The 21,446-nt window shown below is 57.3% G+C and overlaps 1 protein-coding gene across 1 annotated transcript; it reads right to left on the bottom strand.

The window, feature by feature from the left end:
- Positions 1–772: 772 nt before the first annotated feature.
- On the bottom strand, positions 773–13,162 carry LOC117642979 (doublesex- and mab-3-related transcription factor A2-like). The gene is made up of 3 exons (XM_034381616.1): positions 12,761–13,162; positions 10,861–10,963; positions 773–951 (listed from the first exon to the last, which is right to left on the bottom strand). The coding sequence occupies exons 1-3, from the start codon at positions 13,025–13,027 to the stop codon at positions 773–775; spliced, it is 549 nt and encodes a 182-aa protein (XP_034237507.1). The 5' UTR covers positions 13,028–13,162.
- Between the last annotated feature and the right edge of the window lie 8,284 nt (positions 13,163–21,446).

A 21,446-nucleotide genomic window follows, 5' to 3' on the forward strand; every position in this document is an offset into this window, starting at 1 on the left:
CGCTCCCGTTCGCGCTCCCGCTCGCGCCGGCTCCTCAACGCCGCGGCCGAGGGCTTCTTGGGCAGGGACAGGTTCTCCGGGAGGGTGAGGGGCAGCGGCAGGTGCGGGGGCGTGAGCCGCGGGTGGGGGCCGTCGCCGTCCTCGGAGCCCAGGTGGTCGGCGTCCTCGCCGCTGGCCGCCGCCTCGGGGGACGGCGTCGGCGGTCCGCTCGTGTGCACTGTGGAGAGAGGGGCGGTCAGAAACCCCTCCACAGTGGGCCAGAAGACCGGCGGAGGCGGCCAAAACTCTAGACGCGTTTTGAGCTCCGGAGTCGCTAAATGGGACTCGAACCGGACGTGTGATCCCACGAATGGATTCCTCTCCGAACGAGGAATCCATTGGTGGGGTCACACGTTCGGTTCGAGTCTTGTTAAGCAGCTCTGGAGCTCAAAACGCGTCTAGAGCGAGGGGGAAACGACTTCGGTTATCCGATGTACAGCAAATTGGTTATCCGCTATCCGGATAACCAGAAATTTCGAAGTGATCCGGGGAAATTCTGAGGTAATCCGGGGAAATTCTGAGGTAATCCGGGGTAATCCGGCGTAATCCAATGGTAATCCTGGAAATTTTTCGATGTAATCCGGAGGTAATCCGCGGGTTATCCGGGGTTATCCCTATCCGATGTACACAAAATTTCTCAGTCGTTTCCCCCTCGGTCTAGAGTTTTGGCCGCCTCCACCGGTCTTCTGGCCCACTGTGCAATCAACGCGAGGCTGAGTCAGCTCCAGCATGTTCAAGGTTCCGGGTACTCACTGAGCGGCAGGGGCTGGTCGTTGTCCTGCTCCGGCGGCGTGCCCGACCTGCTGGACCGAACGCTGCCGGCCCTCTTGCCGCCGGACTCGGACCGGTCGTCGTCGCCGTCGTCCTCGTCGTCGCCGTCGCCGTCCACCGATATCCGCGCCCGCTTCACACCTGCGGAAGCACAAGCAGCGCACGATCAAGCCCACCGTCTCGGTTACACACTGTAGTGGGGGTGGAAACAGGAAAACGGGCAAGCTGAGACGCCGCTACACTTTAAAGTAGCCAAGGACAGCCGATTCAGTGGAGTCGTTTCGTCGCTCTGTCTCTGTCGCACTCATGGCGCCGTCCATAAGGGTGCGAGAGAGACGGAGCGACAAATCGCTCTTTTGAATGGCGCGGCTGGCACTCCCCTCGCCGCCGCCACTGCACTGCCGCGCCACTGCGACACCAGATGCCTATCTTCCGGGGGCTGCCTTTTCCACTCCGTGTTTTATCCCCCGGTTTGTCATTGTTCACTTTATTGCTATTCTTTCGCGCGCGACACTCGACACGGGATGCTTATTGACACTCGCTGACAAAGGACACCTTGCCGAGCGGCGGATGATGCCGCGCTCCACATCGCGCCACCCTCCGCAGGCCGAGAGTCGTCGCCCTGTCTCTCTCGCACTCACGGGGCGTCCCGTACAGGTGCGAGAGAGACAGAGCGACGAAAGCGACTCTCGGAATCAGCCGGCCGGCCCTTTGGCCCTTTGGCCCGTGACGTCGCACTTCGCACTTCGCGCGCAACACACTAGGCAAAAGGGGCGCGAAAAAATAATTTGAAGGCGAGCGCCGCCAGCGGGAGATTATTGTAAAATACACGCACACCGACACACACACACACACACACACACACACACACACACACACACACACACACACGCACGCACGCACGCACGCACGCACGCAAGCAAGACGAAACTGGGGCGTAAGGCGCGCGTCTCGCCGCGGCCAGGTGAAATACAAGAAAAGCAATATGTCCCCGACAATGGGTTCGCGAGGAGGGCGGGGCGAGGCGGGGTGGGCGGGGCAGGGCGGGGCGGGGCGGGGCGGGGCGGGGCGGGTGGGGCCTCTACTTTGTCGTGGATTCAAAACGCTGATGCTATATCGTAATCATATTCCGCCCCGCCTTTCTCGTCCTGAATGGTTGCAGCTTCCAATGAAGAATCCTGCTCTCCGCGCGCCCCGCGCTGCAAACATTCTATTAAGTTTTTTATCCCACTTCAGATTGATCTCTCTCTCTCTCTCTCTCTCTCTCTCTCTCTCTCTCTCTCTCTCTCTCTCTCTCTCTCTCTCTCTCTCTCTCTCTCTCTCTCTCGCTCCCTCGTGCAAAAGAGCTTTCCGATCGGACCGGCGGCGGCGGGGATGAAAAATCATGATGAACGGGACTGATTTTTCATATCGAGCGGGGAGAATGATTAACAATGACTGCGGATGAGTCGGTGTCACAATTGTGACAGCGGGGCGGGAAGCGTGACCCGAGTTGACGCCCCTGCGACGGGCCTGTGGCCTGCGGGCTTCGGAAGAGTCGTTTCATCGCTCTGTCTCTGTCGCACTCATGGGGCTCTCCGTCAGGGTGCGAGAGGGACAGAGCGCCGAAGGGGAGGCCCGCCCCGCGCGAGGCTAGGAGGGTGGCCGCGGGCCTGGGGCTTGGGGGGACGCGGCCAAACCGCCGGCCCACCGCCCTGCTCTCACCGCACCCACCAGAGAACCGTAGCGGAAAAATGCCATAGCGGAGAGTGTGATATCCAATTCCTCGGTGTGTCGGGGTCGGTGTGACTGTCGGCGGCGCGGCGGCGCGGTAGGGGTGGCGGGCCGCGGGGCGCTCTCCATCGACAAGTAGAGTCTCTTTGAGGAGGCGCCAAAGGTCCCTGCCGCCACGTCACCTCCACGACAACGCACACGTTGGCGAGAAGGACTCCGCCTCGGCGGCGGGCCCCCGGGCCTCGGGCATAACATTTATGTGCAATATCGGGGACGTCCCTGTAGCCAGGGGGAGGTGCTAGGCGCTCCAGGACGGCGGCGACACTTCGGCGTGGAAACCCGTCGGAGAACCGTTCCGTCGCTCTGTCTCTCTCGCACCCCTACGGGCCCTACGAGCCGCCCTGCGAGTGCGACAGAGACAGCGAGACGAAACGAGCTCCACGATGAGAATAAAAGCGGCGTTTAATTCACATCTCGGCTAAAACGCTGCGCCGCCGCCGCCGTCCGCTCCGCTGCAGGCCGTGCAGTTCCCAGAGTCGCTCTGTCTCTCTCGCACCTACACGGGACGCGCCATGAGTGCGAGAGAGACAGAGCGACGAAAACGACTCTCGGAATCAGTCTGCAGGCCGTGCAGGCCGAGAGGGTGGAGACGCCGCGTCACCCCTTCCCTCCGCCCCGCCCCGCCCCGCCCCGCCCCGCCCCGCGGCTGGTGGTCCTGGTGGTCTGTGACAGACGCGGCCGTGTGCTCGCGTGGCTGGCTGCCGCCTGCCTGCCTGCTGGCTGCCTGCTGGCTGGCGGCGTGTTGAGTTACGGCTGTGGGAGGGTCCAGGGCGGCCCGGTCCGGCGCCTCTCGCCGCGCAGTGCCATGGCTGTGCCCGCCGCGTGTGCGCACATTATCCTAAACACTGACAATAGCTCGCCGATTTACTGCCCCGTTCCCCGGCCAGGCACTGGCCAGGGCCCCGTAAACAACTGGAAGTCGCTTTCGTCGCTCTGTCTCTCTCGCACCCGTGCGCGGAGTAAGGCCCCGCGCGTGCGTGCGAGAGAGACAGAGCGCGCTGGACGCATAAGCGCCGCAGCCGTCACCACCTGCGTGCTGCCAGATTATTCATTACAGAATCAATGGCTTCATCTCCTCCTCTGCGGGCTGAGTCCTGAACCGTACTTATCTGTCTCTCTCGCACGCACGGGCTGAGCCACAGGGGGGCGAGAGAGACGAGCGCATAGTGGGATTCGAAGACCGGAGGAGGCGGCCAAAACTCTAGACGCGTTTGGATCTCAAGAGTCACCAAATGGAACTCGAACCGACGTGTGACCCCACCGATGGATTGCTCTCCGAACGAGGAATCCATTGGTGGGGTCACACGGTCGGTTCGAGTCCCATTTAGCGACTCTGGAGCTCAAAACGCGTCCAGGATTGGCTGTCGCTCCACCGGTCTTCTGGCCCACTGTGGAGCGGGGCGCGCCTCGTCCAACCGGCCAGGCAGTCAGGCAGGCGTTCTAACCGCGAAGCCTCGCCGACTATCGCAGTGAAAAAACACATTCGCTATGGAAAGTTATCGGACCAGGCGGGCGAGGGCCTCTCCGCTTCCGCCAGGGGGAAACTGAATTCACGCGCGTTTCTAAAACGTTTTCGCGTTGCTCTCTCGCGACTCGCTCTTTGATTCACGGTTTGGAATACACTATTCGTTTGCGCGATTGCGCGCGAAGCGGAGGCAGAAGCACTGAGGAGGAGCCGGGATCTGGGGCGGCCGTTTTCTACTCATTCGTTCCACATCATAACACAAATACAAACAACACCTTCGCTGGGAAAGCTCCGGCTCGGCGCGGCTCGGCGCGGCTCGGCGCGGTGCGGAGCGCGGCCGAGTGAGAGAGGAAGAGAAGGGGCGAGGGGAGGGCGTGGCGGCCACATCGTTTGCGCCGCGTGGCGGGCACGCGTGCCGGGCACGCGCCGGATCAATCATACGGTCACTGCGGGCTGGCGCTCTGTCTCTCTCGCACCCCTGCGGAACGCGCCGTGAGTGCGAGAGAGACGGGGCGACGAGAGCGAGCGCGCGGTTAGCAGCCTGCTGCGGTCGCCGCGGAAACCCTTCGCACCACCGCGACGACCGCGACGACCGCGACGACCGTGACGACCACGACGACCGCGACGACCGCGACGACCACGACGACCGCGAACCACGACGACCGCGAACCACGACGACCACGACGACCGCGACTACCGCGAGCGCAGAACGCCACCAAGCAGACCCATTCGAGGAGAGTTTTCGTTTTACGACACCTTCGCCTCGCGAGGTCGACCTCCTCCTCCTCCCTCGCCACCCCCGGCCTCCTTGAAGAACCTCCCCACGCCGCTCAAGGTATCCCGCCTTTGTGCTGGCGCCCTGGGCCCCGGCTTGCCAGTGGGCCGTAGACTGATTCCGAGAGTCCCTTTCGTCGCTCTGTCTCTCTCGCACTCATGGGGCGCCCCGTATGGGTGCGAGAGAGACAGAGCGACGAACACGACTCTCGGCATCAGTCTGCTGGCGCCCTCCCAGCCCAGCCGGCCGGCCCCATTGTCCCACGAGGGATGGATAGTATGTAGTCTAAACGCGCGGAATGAACGCGCCGCTCGTCACTAATGACTCCGACCTCGCGTCGCTCCGTCTCTCTCGCACCCGTGGGGCGCGCCGTGGGAGAGCGAGAGAGACAGAGCGACGTCTCGGCCGAAAAGTAACCAGCGCGGGGGTTCGCAATCATTATCCTGGCGCCGCGGCCGGCCGAGGCTGCATCCTTGAATGGAGCGCCCCGCACTCACTCGCACTCACTGGCGTGGAAACATATAATAATTCCGGCCGCACTAACACACAGGCACACGCACAGACACACAGACACACGCACACACACTCACACACACGCACAGACACAGAGCGACACACACGGAGGACGGCCAAGGCTGGCCAAAAGCGACCCCTACATGAATGGCGCCCTGCACAGTGCCCTGCCGCCACCCTGAAACCGGCCATACAGAGAGTCACCAAGTTATATGAAATGCCGCTCGCCCCGCCCCCGCCGGGGCCTGGGCCCCGGAGCCCTCCACTGGCAGTAAGCTACAGTAATAGCCCCGCCACGCCCCGCCACGCCCTCGGCCACCCTTTATGAAACGGTTTTATGGTTTCTGCGCTTGTGGCCGCTACTATAGAGACAAAGGAATTTCACAATAAGCCCGGGGCAGGAATTTTCTGATTGGCGACCAAGGCGGAGGTCCGGCCGGGCGGCCCGGCAGCCCTGAGCTGCGCGCGAGGTCGCCGACGACCGCCAATCGATAACTGGTGCCGGTTACACCGTTACCACCTTCGGCGTGGACATCGTCTGCTGCGTCGCACATCGACTAATCCGCGCAAATTTTGTTTTGTATTCAAATTTGGGACAACACTGCCTTGGTCTAACTCGAGATTTTTGGAAAGAAAATGAACTACTCTCATACCGAAGTTTCAAACATAAAACCACTAGGATTCTTAATCGAAACTTAGGGTTCAATACTTCAGATATTTTTTCATCCCATCCAAGCCTAGAAAGTAAGAAAAAATACAGATGGCGAAAAACATGTTTCGAAAGGGGGAGTTGTTTTTGCATTTCAGATAAGTCCAGTTTTGCTTCCACGTTCATTGGAGAACCAAGGGGATGTTGGAAGTGAGAGAGGAGAGAGCGGGAGAGAGAGAGAGAGAGGGGGGGGGGGGGGGGGGGAAGGAGGGCACTGGAGAGGGCTGAGCCCGAGTGGCCACAGCTGACCATATAATCGGCTCTGGCCGCAGTTGTACTGTATTTCCGCAGAATATGCCACTCGACGTTGAACACATACAAAACACAGCGCTGGAGTGGCGCCGCCGCTCGACCCGGCCGACCCCGGCGAGCTGCGCGGCCATAGCTATACGCGGAGTACAGTGTAGTGGTAGTGGCGGGGCCCTCGCGGGGCGCGGCGGGGCCGGGCCAAGCCGCGCGCAGCCCCGCGCCAGCAGTTCGGTTGTGACATTTGTGTTTTGCAATGGCCACCGCGTTGACAGAGAGGCCGGCGAGGCTCCGCTAGTTTCCCCACGTCGACACACATTTTCATCTCTTGGCGAGCCGTGTCACGTGCGCACACACTCACAAACACACACACTCACATACACTCGGCCTCGTTTACTTCCGCTCCAAGTTCCAACTTTACTCGCGCGGTTGTGAGCCACGCACTCCGGTGTGAAAATAAGCCAACACCTTGTAAATCCGCATCTAATTGCGAGTGGCGCCGGGCGTGGTGGGGCGGGGCGGGGCGGGGCGGGGCGGGGCTCGCGGAGGCACTTGTGGCGCGCGGAGGGCGACTAATTGCGATAATGTCGGTACTTGCATCCCAAGTGCTTTCCAGACTAGCCAGGGTTATTATTTCATTTGGTCAGTCTCAATGCCGCGCCGTTTCCTTTCCCATTTCTCCCTTATTTATTTTCCTTTTGCTTATCGCAGCTTTCTTATTTCTGCTTCTCTCTCTCTTTCTCCTTTGATTGCGAATGCCCTAATGCCAACGCCGGGCATTGACTAGCGCGCGTGAGAGAGAGAGAGAGAGAGAGTGAGAGAGAGAGAGAGAGAGAGAGAGAGAGAGAGAGAGAGAGAGAGAGAGAGGGGGGGGGGGGGAAGTAAAGGGCGTTTGCGCCGCCTGAAAACGAAAGATCGAGAGTCAAACTGAGCGAAGAAAGAGTGCAGAAGTTTTGGAGCGGCGAGTCGTTCATTGTTGGCAACGCAGATCCGCCTTGGCCAGAACGAAACTATCGAAGGATTCTGGGAACGGTAACCAAGACAGGAACTTGGGGAATAAGTCGCAGGGCAACGAGGAAAGCGGAGAGGAGCACTGACCGAACTTGGGAATTTTTGAGTAAATCAATTTGTTTTAGTTTGTTCCATTTGCCCCAAGTAAATTATCATGGATCAGAAGAACCATTTTGTGGATGAGCGCGCATGGCGCTCAAGATACTGCTAGAATCTCGATTTTCCTTCTTATGGCTTCATCGGCATGGCAAACAAAAACAAGGGAGGGAGGTAAAACATAAACGCCCCAGTCTTGCCCGTTTAGGTGCACGGTGTGGCGTGGCGGCGAGGCTGCAGACTCATTCCGAGAGTCATTTTCGTCGCTCCGTCTCTCTCCTGCCGTTAGGGGAAGGACGTCCCATGAGCGCGAGAGAGACCGAGCGACAAAAACGACTCTCGGAATCAGTTTTGCTGGCTGGGCCGGGCGCCAGCACCGCTGGCCCGGCAGCCACACCACTCGAATCAGAAATTGCTTTCGCATGACACGTCGTCGCCTCGCAGCCAGGCAGCCAGCCAGGCAGCCAGCCAGGCAGCCAGCCAAAGCGGGGTGTCGAACCTCACGCACACACGCACACACGCACACACACTGACACGCGCGGGGGCACAAACGGAAATTGAGAATATGAGCGAATGGCAGCGCGGCGCGCCCGACGTGTCTCGTTGAACGTTATCTTTGAAGTCCGCCCCCGTTTCCCGCGTTTTTGTCCCGCCTTTTTCCGAGGCGTTGTTCGCGGGATTCCCGGAAAGTGGCCAGAATGAGGTCGGGAAAAAAGAGAGACCCAAAGTGGGCGGACTCGGTCTCGAACGAATCCAACACGTCCAAATGGCCGCGTGCCGCATCCGACCGACCGGCGGCTGTTGACACACAGTGGGCCAGAAGGCCGGTGGAGGCGGCCAAAACTCTACACGCGTTTTGAGCCCCAGAGTCGCGAAATGGGACTCGAACCGAACGTGTGACCCCACCAATGGATTCCTCGTTCGGAGAGCAATCCATTGGTGGGGTCACACGTAAGGTTCGAGTTCCATTCAGTGACTCTGGAACTCAAAACGCGTCTCTAGAGTTTTGGCCGCCTCCACCGGCCTTCTGGCCCACTGTGTGACACTGCCGACTTGATTGTGGCGTTGGCGTTGACGTACCCACGGCGGGTACTCGTCTGGATTTGCGTTCCGTTCCCCGAGCCCAATTACCATGTCGAGGCACCTCGAGACGCTCCCAGGGATGATGCTACTCATGGAGGAGGAGCGGCGGATAGCAGCTGCTGCGATTCGCTGCTGTCCTCCATGATGCCCGTGATGCACCCGACGAGCCGTCGTGTCGTGTACATGCAAATAACGCCAAGCACTCCGGCGGGCTCGTGTGTGTGTGTGTGTGTGTATGCTGGTAGAAACGCCATTACAATATGCCATCTCTTCTTGAAGACGCCTCAGTCGCGGGCTCACTAACACACACAAACACACACACACACACACACGCACACACACACACACACACACACACTCACACTCACACACTCACACACACGTGCGTGCGCGTGGTGAGACTCGCACACGCTCACACAGCCGAATTCCATTTCCCAACGCGGAGTGTAAATAAATGCCAACACTTTTTCGTCTCGCTCCCACCCGCTAGCCTGGCCGCGCATCGCGCCGCTCTCTCCCTCTCTCTCTCTCTCTCTCCCGCTTCTCTTTTTTTCCCATCCCGTTTTCGTCCTCTTTTTCAGCGCGGCGACGCGCGATGGCCGATGGCTGATTTCCCCGATGGCGCAGCCCAGCCGAAAATTCCGGCCACCCTCCGGCCGGAAAATAGTCCGGCCGGACTCCGTTATGACTCCGGCCGTATTTTGGGTAAATTTCCGGCCGGGACGCGGAGTCCGGCCGGAGCAGACATCAGTCACTCTGACCACAAAGACCATGGGACAGTGTCCAAGGTATGGTCGGAAGGTCAATTTTCGATTCTGAGTCGATTGGTACCATCGCCATACCCGTAGGACCATCCGTTCGCAAAATGACCCAAAAAGTGGAGCGGGTTGCCTACCCAATTGTCATACAATTGTGCCTACCTTCTGGGCGGTGGCTCGGGTCCGGCCGGAATCTGAGGCTCCGGCCGGAGATTTTCAAAAGTTCCGGCCGGAACGAAAAGTTCCGACCGGACTTCAAAAATGTCCGGCCGGACCGAGAAATCCGGCCGTAAAAAAGCCACCTCCGGCCGGAAAAAGGCTAAGTTCCGGCCGGAACTAGAAATTCCGGCCGGAATCAGGGCCGGAATTTTCGGCTGGGAGAAGGCAAATGCAGGCAAATGCCGAGTGCGAAATGCGTCTGATAATGTGCTTCCGCCTGGAGAGCTTTTTCAAATTACCCGCCATCCCATTTCCCCGCTCCGCCCTCCTCCGCCCTTCCTTCCCGCCCCCGAGTCGGAGTTGCCCGTCTCTCCCTCTCACCCTCTCGCACTCGTGGGGCGTTTCGTACGCGTGCGATAGAGACAGGCCGACGAGAGCCCCAGCTCTCTCGGAGTGACCGACTTGCCGAGCGATTCAGAAAGAGTCGTTAGGTCACTCTCTGTCGCACTCATGGGGCTTTACGTAAGGGCGTGCGAGAGAGACAGAGCGACAAGCCGCTCTGCTGAGTCGCTGGGCTGCCGGGGCGCGACCTCAGAGAGCCCCGCTCCGTGGCGGAGGCGGTGGCGGACGGAGACGAGGGGGGAACAGCTTCCCACATCCATTGTACAAAATTTCACACTAAATTCTTGTGGACTTTTTTATGCATAGTTATGCATGCTCAGAAACGTCCATATGTTATGCATAATATTATGCATCACTGTGTACATTTTATGCAGGAAGATGCATAAAATGTACACAGTGATGCATAATTTTATACATAACATATGGACGATTCTGAGCATGCATAACTATGCATAAAAACTGCGTCTTTATGCATTTAAAAAGTCCATAAGAATTTAGTGTGTTGACCAGAGTCCACATTGGCGAAAACGCCTGTAAGTAGGCAACGTGTGTGGCAAAAACGCCTGTAAGTAGGCAACGTGTGTGGCAAAAGCGCCTGTAAGTAGGCAACGTGTGTGGCAAAAACGCCTGTAAGTAGGCAACGTGTGTGGCAAAAACGCCTGTAAGTAGGCAACGTGTGTGGCAAAAACGCCTGTAAGTAGGCAACGTGTGTGGCAAAAACGCCTGTTAGTAGGTGACGTGTGTGGCAAAAACGCCTGTAAGTAGGCAACGTGTGTGGCAAAAACGCCAGAAATCTTGCACATTCAGACAATCATAGTGCACAAAATTTTACGGTGGGTCGCCCCTCGGGCGGAGACCTCGACGCCGGGTTGGGTTGAGTACTCACTGTTGGGGCTGTCCCGGCTGTCCCTGCTGTCCCGGCTGTCCCTGCTGCCGGGCTCGGCGCCGGGGAAGGCGGGCTGCGTCCGCGGCAGCAGCCCGGCCAGGCCGAGGTCCGTGGCGCCGGGCGTGGCGGCCGGCGGCGAGGTGAGCGGCGCGCTCAGGGGCGGCGACGGCCCGCCGACGGGGGCGCCGTTGGAGCCGGCGCCGGGCGGCGTCGCGTACATCAGCCCCAGCTCGCGCGCCTCGCTCTCCTCCTGCGCTTGCTGCCGGCGGAGCGCGACCTGCAACAACACGACGACCCTCACCATCACGAACGCCATCGCGACGACGCGCAGTGGGCCAGAAGACCGGCGGAGCCGGTCAAACCTCCAGACGCGGTTTGAGAACCAAACGTGCGACCAATGGATTCCTCGTTCGGAGAGCAATCCATTGGTGGGGTCACACGTTAGGTTCGACTACCATTTAGCGACTCTAGAGCTCAAAACGCGTCAAGAATTTTGGCCGCCTCCAGCGGTCTTCTAGCCCACTGCAACGCCGAGCTGGCGGACACGCCCCTTCAGCCGCAACAGCCGCGCCACCAGCAGATCGACTCTGCACCGTCGTCCTTTCCTCCCTCTGTCTCTGTCGCACTCACGGGGCGTCCCATCAGGGTGCGAGAGAGACAGAGCGACGCTGCGGCATCGCCCGACAGGGCCACAGAGGGCGGAGTGGGCGCCGCCGCCCCCGCGGGGCCAGGGCAGGCCAGGGCCTTCAACAAGTGACAGCGCGCTACAAAAAGAACACTGAAGCAGCGCGCTCTGCTCTGCCGCACTGCTCCCGTGGAGGCGCTTTGTGGCTCGAGCGCTCTCCACACGAGAGCTCTACACCTGGCTCATTAAGACACGCGCCTTAACACGCGTGCTTGGAGCGCGTTCCATCGTGCGGCCTGCCCGGCGGCTGGACACCGACCAAGGGGACTCCAGCCAAAGTTTGTACACCAAAATTCATCAAACTTGTGATATTCACTAAAATTCAGTAAAATCATCAAAATTTATTATGATTAAATTCTTCTCAAAATTCAGTAGTTTTTGCCTAAAATTTATCAAAATTCAACTGAAGTTCATTGGATTTGTTCACTGAAATTCACAGTGATGTTTCTTTGACACCGACACCGCGCTTCTACTGCACTCAAATGACCAACCGGGCTCGGATGCGTCAAAATGGACACGCTGGCTAGCTCAGCATTTTAGTTCAGTACATTTAGCTGAATCTGTATAAAGCTGTATATGAAATAGTAGAACAGTTAATGATGAGAGGATATCCAGGGGGTGGCGGACGTTTTGAACGTTTAAAACCCTCGATTGGGTGCTTTGCTCAGTAATTATCTACACAGTCAGCCTGAGACACCGCGTTAAATAAGCTTCTGGACCTGGAAAACAACTTAACAAAATAAAAGTAACTTTTACTGTTAAAAATACGTAAATGGGAATGTCAAAAAAAGTTTGTTCCAAAGGCCGCTACTCAGTCCATGATCATTTATAAACGTAGTCAACACCGTTCACTAACAAAATATTTTAAGATCAAATCTCCCGGACAGCCTTTTGAATACAATGCGAAACACGTCCGAATGGTTTCAAAAGCGTCTCTCTGCTCTCGACCACACAAAATATCGTTGTCCGCGGGGCTGCTATCGGACGCGACATACATGGCATCTATGACAGTTCGACCGCTACATCTTTGACAGTCTCCGATTGCGGTTGCGACACATTGTGACAGTGACTGTGACGCGACGGTGACAGTAGTAGGGGTCCACCAAAGTAGCGGGCGGCCTGGTGTGTCCCACCAGGGGCAGATCCAAACGACCCGTTACAATGTCCGACCTGGTTTGGGTTGGATTCGGTTGTCTATTGCACTGACAAAACCTTACATACTATTTCAGGCCTTACAAAGCAAAGCAGTTTGTTAGAACAAAGTATTTTGAGCATAGATAAGCTTACAAAGAAAATACTTCGTACGTAATTTACGAACTATTTCTTCGTCTAACAAAGTAGATTAGTCTGTACGTATGTACGTTCAAAATACTTGGTAAGGTTACCTACCTGGGCGGCCATGACGCGCTGCCTCTCCGCGATGAGGGTGCACTTGGCGCACACGCAGTCCCGCCAGCGGCAGTAGCGCTTGTGGCCCTTGAGGGCGGAGACGACGCCGTGGTTGCGGCAGCGGGCGCATTTGGGGGTGCGCTGGTAGCGCTCCGAGGCGCGCAGGAAGAAGGCGGGCGGGATGCCGCCCAGCACGGGGTGCTGCGACATGGCCAGGGCCGCCGTCATGTCCATGCCGGCCGACATGTCCATCCCGGACATGGCCATGAGGCCCGCGCCGAGGGCCAGCCTACTGTCTCATCCGCTGCGCGGCGGCAGCAACAGGCTCACAACACACAAACACACACACACACACACTGGCGCAGAGGGGCTGTCGTGGTCCTGGGTCGCGTGGCGCGCGGTCGCCGGTTCGACATGGAATGAACAGGCTTCCTTCCCGGCCGCCCCGCTGCCGCCTCGCCGCCTCCACCGACGCCTTCTCCAGCGGCCGGGCAGGCCGGGCCAGCCAGGCCGCGCTCCCATTGGCTGGCCGCGCCGGGGGTGGGGGAGGCCCGGCACCCGCGGCCAACCACGGCGCGGCCAGCGCCGCGTCCCCCCCGCCGAGGCCGCCGACGCTGCATCCAGGCGGCCGCGTCGCCCCGCGTCGCCGCGCGGCCCGGGGGGGTCGGCGTGGGTCTGCGCGGAGGGGGCAGCCAGCCAGGCCAGCCGGGGACAATGGCTACACGTATCTGTTACGGAGGTGTCCTCTTACAGGAAGCTGCAGCTAGTTATGAATGATATGTTGTACATTATTTCATGTTTCCTTCGGGACTGCCTGTGATTCCTTTCCATTGTGCGCGCGGATGTGCCACGGTGTGCGTGCCTGCATATCGGCCGTCGCATTATAGGCCAATTCTGCTGTCTCGCAGGACGCGTCTAGCAGGATCCGCGTCTGTGAGTGTGAATTGAGTTCAAGTGCGTCAGTAGTGGAGCTAGAGTTGAGTAACCTCGTGTGGAGTTTCAATTTTATTCTACACTGTAAGAAATTCCGTACTTTTGTACGGAAATGGTGCAGAAAAATATAGTACGGAGGTACGGAGAAAAGAACGGAACGTTCCGTACTTGCTCCATATGAACCCATGTAAATTGGTACGGAAATAAAAGTACGGAACGTTCCGTAGTAGGCAAGTACGGACGGTCCAGGCAAATTATTGACCAGACATGTTCCGTACTTTTTTCTCACAGTGTATGAATGAATACGCTGAGCCGAGTCCGATGATCCTTTACTCCAGAGTTTCGGACGAGTCCAATTGTTGAGCTGTCAAAAATTAGGTGTGTTTTCTGTGATCTAACAGTCAGTTCACGTTCACGCACAGTTCAAAGTGGTCTACACAGGCTTTAGGGGAAATAATTTGAAACTAATGGTAGTGCAAGTCTATGAGAATCCCCAAAAATATTTTTTTGCAAAATATGATTAGAAAAGAGCTCCGTACGTTTTCTCGCAAATGTGCTGTCAAATGGAAAACTTTACTGGCTTACGCATTTTCAGCTCTCATCGCGCCAGCTGAACCATGCTTCGGTTAGCGTCAGCACCATCAACCCTTCACTCCTTCCCCCTCAGACCAAAAATAAACGAAATAAAAAAAAAACATCGCTTGATTTTTTTAGTGGAGGTCTCCGCAAGTAGTTCGATACAGCTCAGCCAATTACCCGGACGAATCCATGTCTGAATATCATACTGTGCTTCGCAACCCGTGACGGTGGTTGCGAGTGTGTGCGAGTGAGTGTGTGTATGTGTGTGTATGTGTCCGCGGCGCGCCGTGTGTTCTCCAGTCGGAGGGGGAGGAGCCTCATGGAGTCTCCAGGAGCAGGCCCCGCCTCCAGCGCCGCGTCCCGCCGCGTCCCGCCGCGTCCCTCACCCCCTTCCCTCGGCCGGCACTGGAGCGGCACTGGAGCGAGACTGGAGCGGCGGCAGACGACGTGACGCGGTTGCCAACATTTTTATTATTCAACACGTGAGCCGTCTGCATCTTCAACCGCCCACTTCTTTTTGGACACACTTTTTAAAAACTTTTAGGTTTTTCTTTACGTTTTTTTTTAAAAAACAATGCCGATTTTGAGGGTTTGTATCCTTATTTTAAGAAACATGCCAAATTGTGCATCTTGTCTAGCTGACTTGACGTACCATCAATGCCAAGCGCCAATAGACTCTTGAACACATGTGCCCCCTTTCTTCCCCCCCCCCCCCCTGCGCACTCCCCACAACTCTGGGGGACACACAACTTGCGCTGGGAGGCAATAGAGCGTAGGTGAGACACATTATCGGATTTCCGACCCGAAATCGCATTACTACAGGACAGTAGCCAACGATAATGCCGGTCGAATTAACAACAATAATCAAGTCATGTATCGAGTTGCAACTGTTGTTTCCGGACCATTGGGCGGCATTTGTGTGGGCCGGTGGAGTAATCTTTAAGTGGATTGCTGGACTGCCATTGTGTGTGCACTTTTGCGGTCGGGTCTTCGATATCCCGGTCGGCCGTGGCCGTGTGGTCACGAATGCCACCCGCAAACCGTATGTCACCAAAAATGACGTTTTGTTTCTCAGAAATTTTGTCAAAATTTAAGGATTTTGTTTTAGTTTGAACAAAGTCAGTCTGCTCGTCGTGAATGCAGGTCATTGCGGTAGGCTTGCTATGCCAGGTTTTTCTGATTGCCTTCGGAAAGGAAGCCTGTGCACATTCGCTCAAGCCGCTATCAATGCCTTATGCCGAGCTCAATTCAATTCTGAAAAATATTTCATTTATACTTTATTAAGATTTTTGATATTTTTTTTGCGGTGTGGCCAATTGGAGGGTTGGTCTGGCCGGGGTCGACCGCGCTCGCTGTACAGTGTGCAGTCCCACTTGCAGTGATCTCCAATCCAAACTCGGTGGAGCTGAATGAAGAGACAACAGTCTCATTGCGAGTCTGTCCGATGCAGGCCAGCGGGGCGGGGCGGGGCGGGGCGGGGTGTGGCGGGGAAGGGCGAGCTGACGCACCCGCCACCCCTCCCCCTCCCCCTCCCCTCCCCCTCCCCTCCCCTCCCCTCCCCCTCCCCTCCCCTCCCCCTCCCCTCCCCTCCCCCTCCCCCACGCTCACCCCCGAAACGCGAAACACTTCTTGATGTACTTCTTCTCCTCCTTTCAGGGAACAAAACGCGCGCGGACGTGACGCATCTCGCGCCCTCTGACTGCTACACTGGAAAAACTGGATCCGCAGAGCAGTAGTTTAGAAGCAGCTTCTTGTTCGCGTCTTCCCTCACACAGTCTGCGAGCAAAATAAAAATCGAGACGCGGGAAATTTTATCCGCGCGCAGAAACTGTTTGTCGGAGGAAATTAACCCCCATCCCCCTGGCTATAGCACTGCGAAATAATTTGGCGCAACCGCGCCGTTCGGATTCGGTTTCACTTGCTGCTGCTCTGCCCCCGCAATCACACACGCCGCCCCTTCTTGTGGTCCAACCCGCCCCGCCACGCCCCGCCCCGCCCCGCCCCGTACTTTTGTCCCTGCCACGATATCGCATCCAGAGAATCCCACGACGGCGAACGATTACCAACATAGCCACTCCCTGATATAAATTAAAGACAAGGAGCGCGCACAATGGGGAAGGCTTACACAGGTGTGGGGGTGGGGGCACTGTGGGAAGCGGAAGGCGGGGGGAGGGGGAGGGGGTGGGGGTCGCTATTGAAAGCAGACGGCCGCGCGGTGCGCACCTGATTCAAAACACGAACCCTTTCCCTATCTGTATCAGTCGTCGGGAGGGGGTGGGGGCGGGGGCCAGGCGGAGGGGGCGGCGGGGGCGGCGGGGGCCCGCACTGCACAGCCGCGAGCACAGCCCGAAAAGGAGGTTTGACTCCACAATGAAGGAGCAGAAGAAAAGAAAGACAACAAGCCTGTTTACGTGGGAGGATAATGCCACAGAAGCGCTCCGGACTGGTGCCGAAACCGCGCTGCGTCGCTCTGTCTCTCTCGCACCCCTCTCGGACGCCCGGCGAGTGCGAGCGAGACGGGATGAGCGACGAAAGCTCCGTTCGGAATCGGCTCGCCGGTCTGTATTCCCTTTTCATCCCCGGTACTCCTGAGTCCGGACAGTGATACGCCTCGGCCTCGCGTGAGTACGGCCGGCGGGCGTACAGTACCGGCACAGTCTCTGTCTCTCTTCCTCCCAGTTCGGCGCTCAGTCGCCAGGGGCGCTACAATCCGCCGTGAGAAACCGAAATCGCGCGCACGGAGGACAAGACAAGTGACAATTGATGCGATGCAGCTTTCGAAGGAAGGGATCTTTCTTCCCTCTTGGATAAATTAATTGAATTCGCTTATCGTGGCTCTGGGGCGGCCTTGTTCATTTTCTGTTGCGGCTCTGGAGCACTCTGGAGGCCGTCGGACTGCGTCGGGCGACTGTGTCGGCGGCCGCGGCCACAAAGCGACATCTTGTTGCGACGCGACGTTCAGGGCTGCCTGCACATCAAAGGATGAAACGTGCCGCCCGGCACCGCCCGGCCGCGTCTTGCATGTTTGGGGCGGCCGCCGCTGCACACACACACACGCACACGCGCACACACACACACACACACACACACACGTGCCGCTCCGGGTGACATGTTCGAGTGGCTCTCCGGGTCGTCGCCGCGGTGCTGAGCCGCTGCGGCCCAACCCTTCAACGTCGCCGCCGTGCACGGCGACCTCGGCGTCCTCGGCTCCTGGTTCGGAGGTCGTGATTGGCGGCACTAGCCCGGGGTCGGCGTCGGCGTCCTCGACGTCTACCCTCTCTTTCTGACCGATTATTGCCCTATTTGGCGGCGGGCTTCGGCCTGGCTGGCGGGGGCCTGGGAAATGGTTCGCAGTAGCGGACCGCGGTGCAGCACTGCAGGTGGTGCTCCAGAACATTCCTGTGCAACTGTGTTGAGTCTGGCGGGCCGGCGGGCCGCGCCTCGGGCGCGGTGCGTCGTCTCGGATTACGCCGGGGCCCTTGCACTTGCATTGTGCGCGCCGCCACCGCCTACTACACTACAAGCAGCGCCTCGCCGATGACCAGCGCGCGTTCCCACTGTGCTTACAGTGTGCTCACTGCCTCTCGGCCTTGACGGGCTCCTCGCTGCTGCAGGGTGCAGCGGTAATCCCCGTAGCATGCGCTTTTCCCGCGGGCGCCCTGCATACTCCGAGTCCGCGCGCAGCGGTTCGTCGCTCTGTCTCTCTCGCGCCCTTGCGGAACACCCCGGGAGTGCGAGAGGGATAGAGCGACGAAACGACGGCTTGGAACCAGCCTGCCGCTCAAAGCGAGCTGCAGCCCAACAGACAAATAATTCAAAGGGTTACAAAGAAATATTTTCTTCAATTTAAAGGAAGAATCTCTCAGATTTTAAGAAGCCACACTGTTAGAAAAAGACCACAACGAAAATGCGAGAATTCCTGGCAAATTTTTTATCATGAATATTTATTGTACTTTCTAAGTACAACAATTGTTGTACAAAGTACTTAGACAGCATGACGAGTACTGTGCAGTGCATGCCTCTTTGTGGCTCCGTACAATTTTGGTTGCACTTTTCTACCCTTGTTGTACTTTTATTGTACAGTTTTTGTTGTACTTTTTGTTGAACTTTCTCTTACAGTGCCCCTTGAATTCAAAAATATTCCCTTAGAAAACAAAACAGAATTATTAGAACTTTTTTTTTTTTCAGGTGGGCTTGGCCCCGTTATTGAAAACCTTGACTCCCTTTCGCGCACTCCTTGCTCGGCTCGGCAGTTTGGCGACCGCTTGCTTCCCGTTTCTCGATTTACATTTTTTTTCCCCTTCCGGCCGTCCCGGAGGCGCCCGGAGGCTGGCCCGCCCGCGATGACCCCTTTCTGCCGACTCGGCCCGACTGCCGGACTCGGCAATAACATGTGGCCGCGAGGTGGGAGGTTAGAATAAAGGCGCCGCAGCGACGCGGCGTGCCTGCGCCAGAGTGTCCGGCAGCCCCGCGCGAGACTGATTCCGAGGGTCGCTTCCGTCGCTCTGTCTCTCTCGCGCCTACGCGGGACGCCCCGTGAGAGCGAGAGAGAGAGAAAGAGACAGAGCGACGAAACGATCTTTCTTCGGAATCAGTCTGGTGGCGGACGGCCGATATCTCACGCTAGCCAAGACGCAAAAAAGGAGGAAAGGGGACGCCGACGTCGGCGGAAAGAGCGCGCCACGGAAATGTCCGAGTAAAAAGGTAAAAAACGTCTCTGGGCCGATTTCCTCGGAGTCACATCATTCTCGCGTTTTTAATCTCTGCGGATCCGCACTAACTTTTCACGGATCCGCTGCGCGCATAGAGAGTTCATATGAATGGATTAAGCTGGCATGGCAATTCGGATGATTTCACCAGGTACAAAGATTTATTGTTATTTGTACAAATTTGTCTATCTGTATTACGCGGATCGCTGTTCGTAGGAGTTTTGAATGCCGGATCCCCAGTCTATACACGATTTCTTGAAGTGTTTACCCCCTCGTGTTCGACAGCACAGGTTTCGACTTTACGTTACGCAGTACGACTGGAGTCACACTCGAGGGGTCCAATCCAAAAGATCTTATCTGGGCGTTCCCTAAAGACAATCTTATCTGAAACGCCGGCGAATTTCACTCAGTTTGACCGTTTGGGAGGGGTACGAGGGTAAGCGGAATATATTTCTACATGCACTATTGGTTTCTTTGATATTTCATCTTCACATTTCAGTGAATTCATTCACAAATGATATTGATTTGTACCTGATCAAATGATCAAACTCAGTGAAATTCACCTGCGTTTAAAATAAGATTGTCTTGGTGGGAACGCCCAGATAAGATCTTTTGAATAGGACCCCTCGCACTGTCCGTCGTCGGACACACAGGCTGAGGCGACGTCGTCCCACCTCTCGCAACATTTCCGACACGAGTTGGTTGACAAACGGGGACCCAGCCCCACGTCGCGCCAACACACGCGAAAAAGATCCGCGGCCGCCGCCAAAGAATCGCTTCTATCCCCGAGCAAAGCACCGCAAAAGCACCGCGAAGCCTGGCAAAGCGCAAAGCCCACTCCACGGCGCTGTTATGTCCTGTCTGGTCCACCTCTTTGGTTGGACACCATCCTCGTTATTTATATTCCTAGGCCAAATCGTACAAAGGCGCATGACGGCGCTCGCCTCTGTGTGTGTTTGTGTGTGTTTGTGTGTGTGTGTGTGTGTGTGTGTGTGTGTGTGTGTGTGTGTGTGTGTGGAGACGCGACTCACAGTCACATACACTCACAGGGCCGCTGAGCGCCCCCTGGGTCCAGTCGCGCACACACACTCACACACACCCCCACGCACGCACACACACTCACACACACACACACAAGGCGCGGGGTGGAAAACGAAAGGGTGTTGGAGGACGTCGTTAGGCTGGCCGTCTTGACCACTCGACGGCGCCGGCCGGCGGCGTGCGGCGGACGGCGGCCCGGTCGGTCCGCCCCCAAAAGAGCGAGGAAGACGTCGGCGAGGAGACCCGAGGCAACCCAAGGCAGGCGCGTGCGGTGTCTCTTCCGTCCGACTCGTTTATTTATTTCCGATCCGCTTTTTTCCGCCGAGAAGGCCGCCGTCGTTGTCGTCGTCGTCGTCCCGGTGGAGGCGTTGCGCCGGGTGGCTCCCGCAGTGGCTGCCCGGTTCACTGTCTGTCTGTCTGTCTGTCTATCTGTCTGTCTGTCTGCGGGTGAAAATGGCCAGATAAATCTCCAGCCAGGAAGGGAAAGGGTGTGATGGAGCGAGTGGTCAGTCGCACACACGACCACGACGCCGGATAGCAAGGCGGTGGAGCAAGGGATGTGAGCAGGGCGCCGAGCAAGGCGGTGGCTGAGACAGCGTGAGCACGGCGGTCAAGGCAGGAGGTAAGGCGAGGGTGGTGAGCACACTGCTAATCCAATTGTGGGACAGGCATGCACTAGGTAACGTGGGACAAACTGTCCCACGATTGTAAGCGAGGGACAAAATGTCCCACGTTTGAAAGCGTGGGACAAAGTGTCCCACGCTTACGGTGTGGGACAAACCGTGTCCCACGCTTGCAAGTCCCACACTTGAATTCAGTGCAAAGTGGCTTGCGGCATCGGGTACCGATCCTAACCCTAATCCCTATAGCGGCCCGCCTCCACTCCGCACCGGCGGTCGAGTCATTAATCGCAATCCTAGCGCCTGCCAGGTAGGCCGTGAAGCTGTACCGCCACACACCGGTGCGAAGACGGTGGCCCACCTTGCCCCAGGGATAGGGCTATCCCTATTGATATTGCTATTAACGGCTGGACTTCAATAGATTGAGTCGAAGACGCATTTTTCAGCGACCGGCCGCACTCCGTTTACCGGCACAAAGAACTGCTCTTTGTAATACGAAGAAAACGGCGGCTTCGCAGCCTGCGAAGGAAATAGTTTGTAATACGAACAATTCTCTTTGTAATACAAAGAAAAAATTCTTCGTAGCCTACGAAGAACTTCTTCGCAGCCTGCAAAGGATTTCTCCTTTGTATTACAAGGAAAATCGTTCGTATTACAAACAATTTCCTTCGCAGGCTGCGAAGCCGCCGCCGTTTTCTTCGTATTACAAAGAGCAGTTCTTTGTAGGAATTAATCTGTGTCGTTTTTCTCGAATGACGCACCACGGCACGAGCTTCTTCGATTTCAGGATCATAGCATCTGGCG

The sequence above is a fragment of the Thrips palmi genome, unplaced genomic scaffold (assembly GCF_012932325.1).
Source record: "Thrips palmi isolate BJ-2018 unplaced genomic scaffold, TpBJ-2018v1 HiC_scaffold_16, whole genome shotgun sequence".
Lineage (NCBI taxonomy): Eukaryota > Metazoa > Arthropoda > Insecta > Thysanoptera > Thripidae > Thrips > Thrips palmi.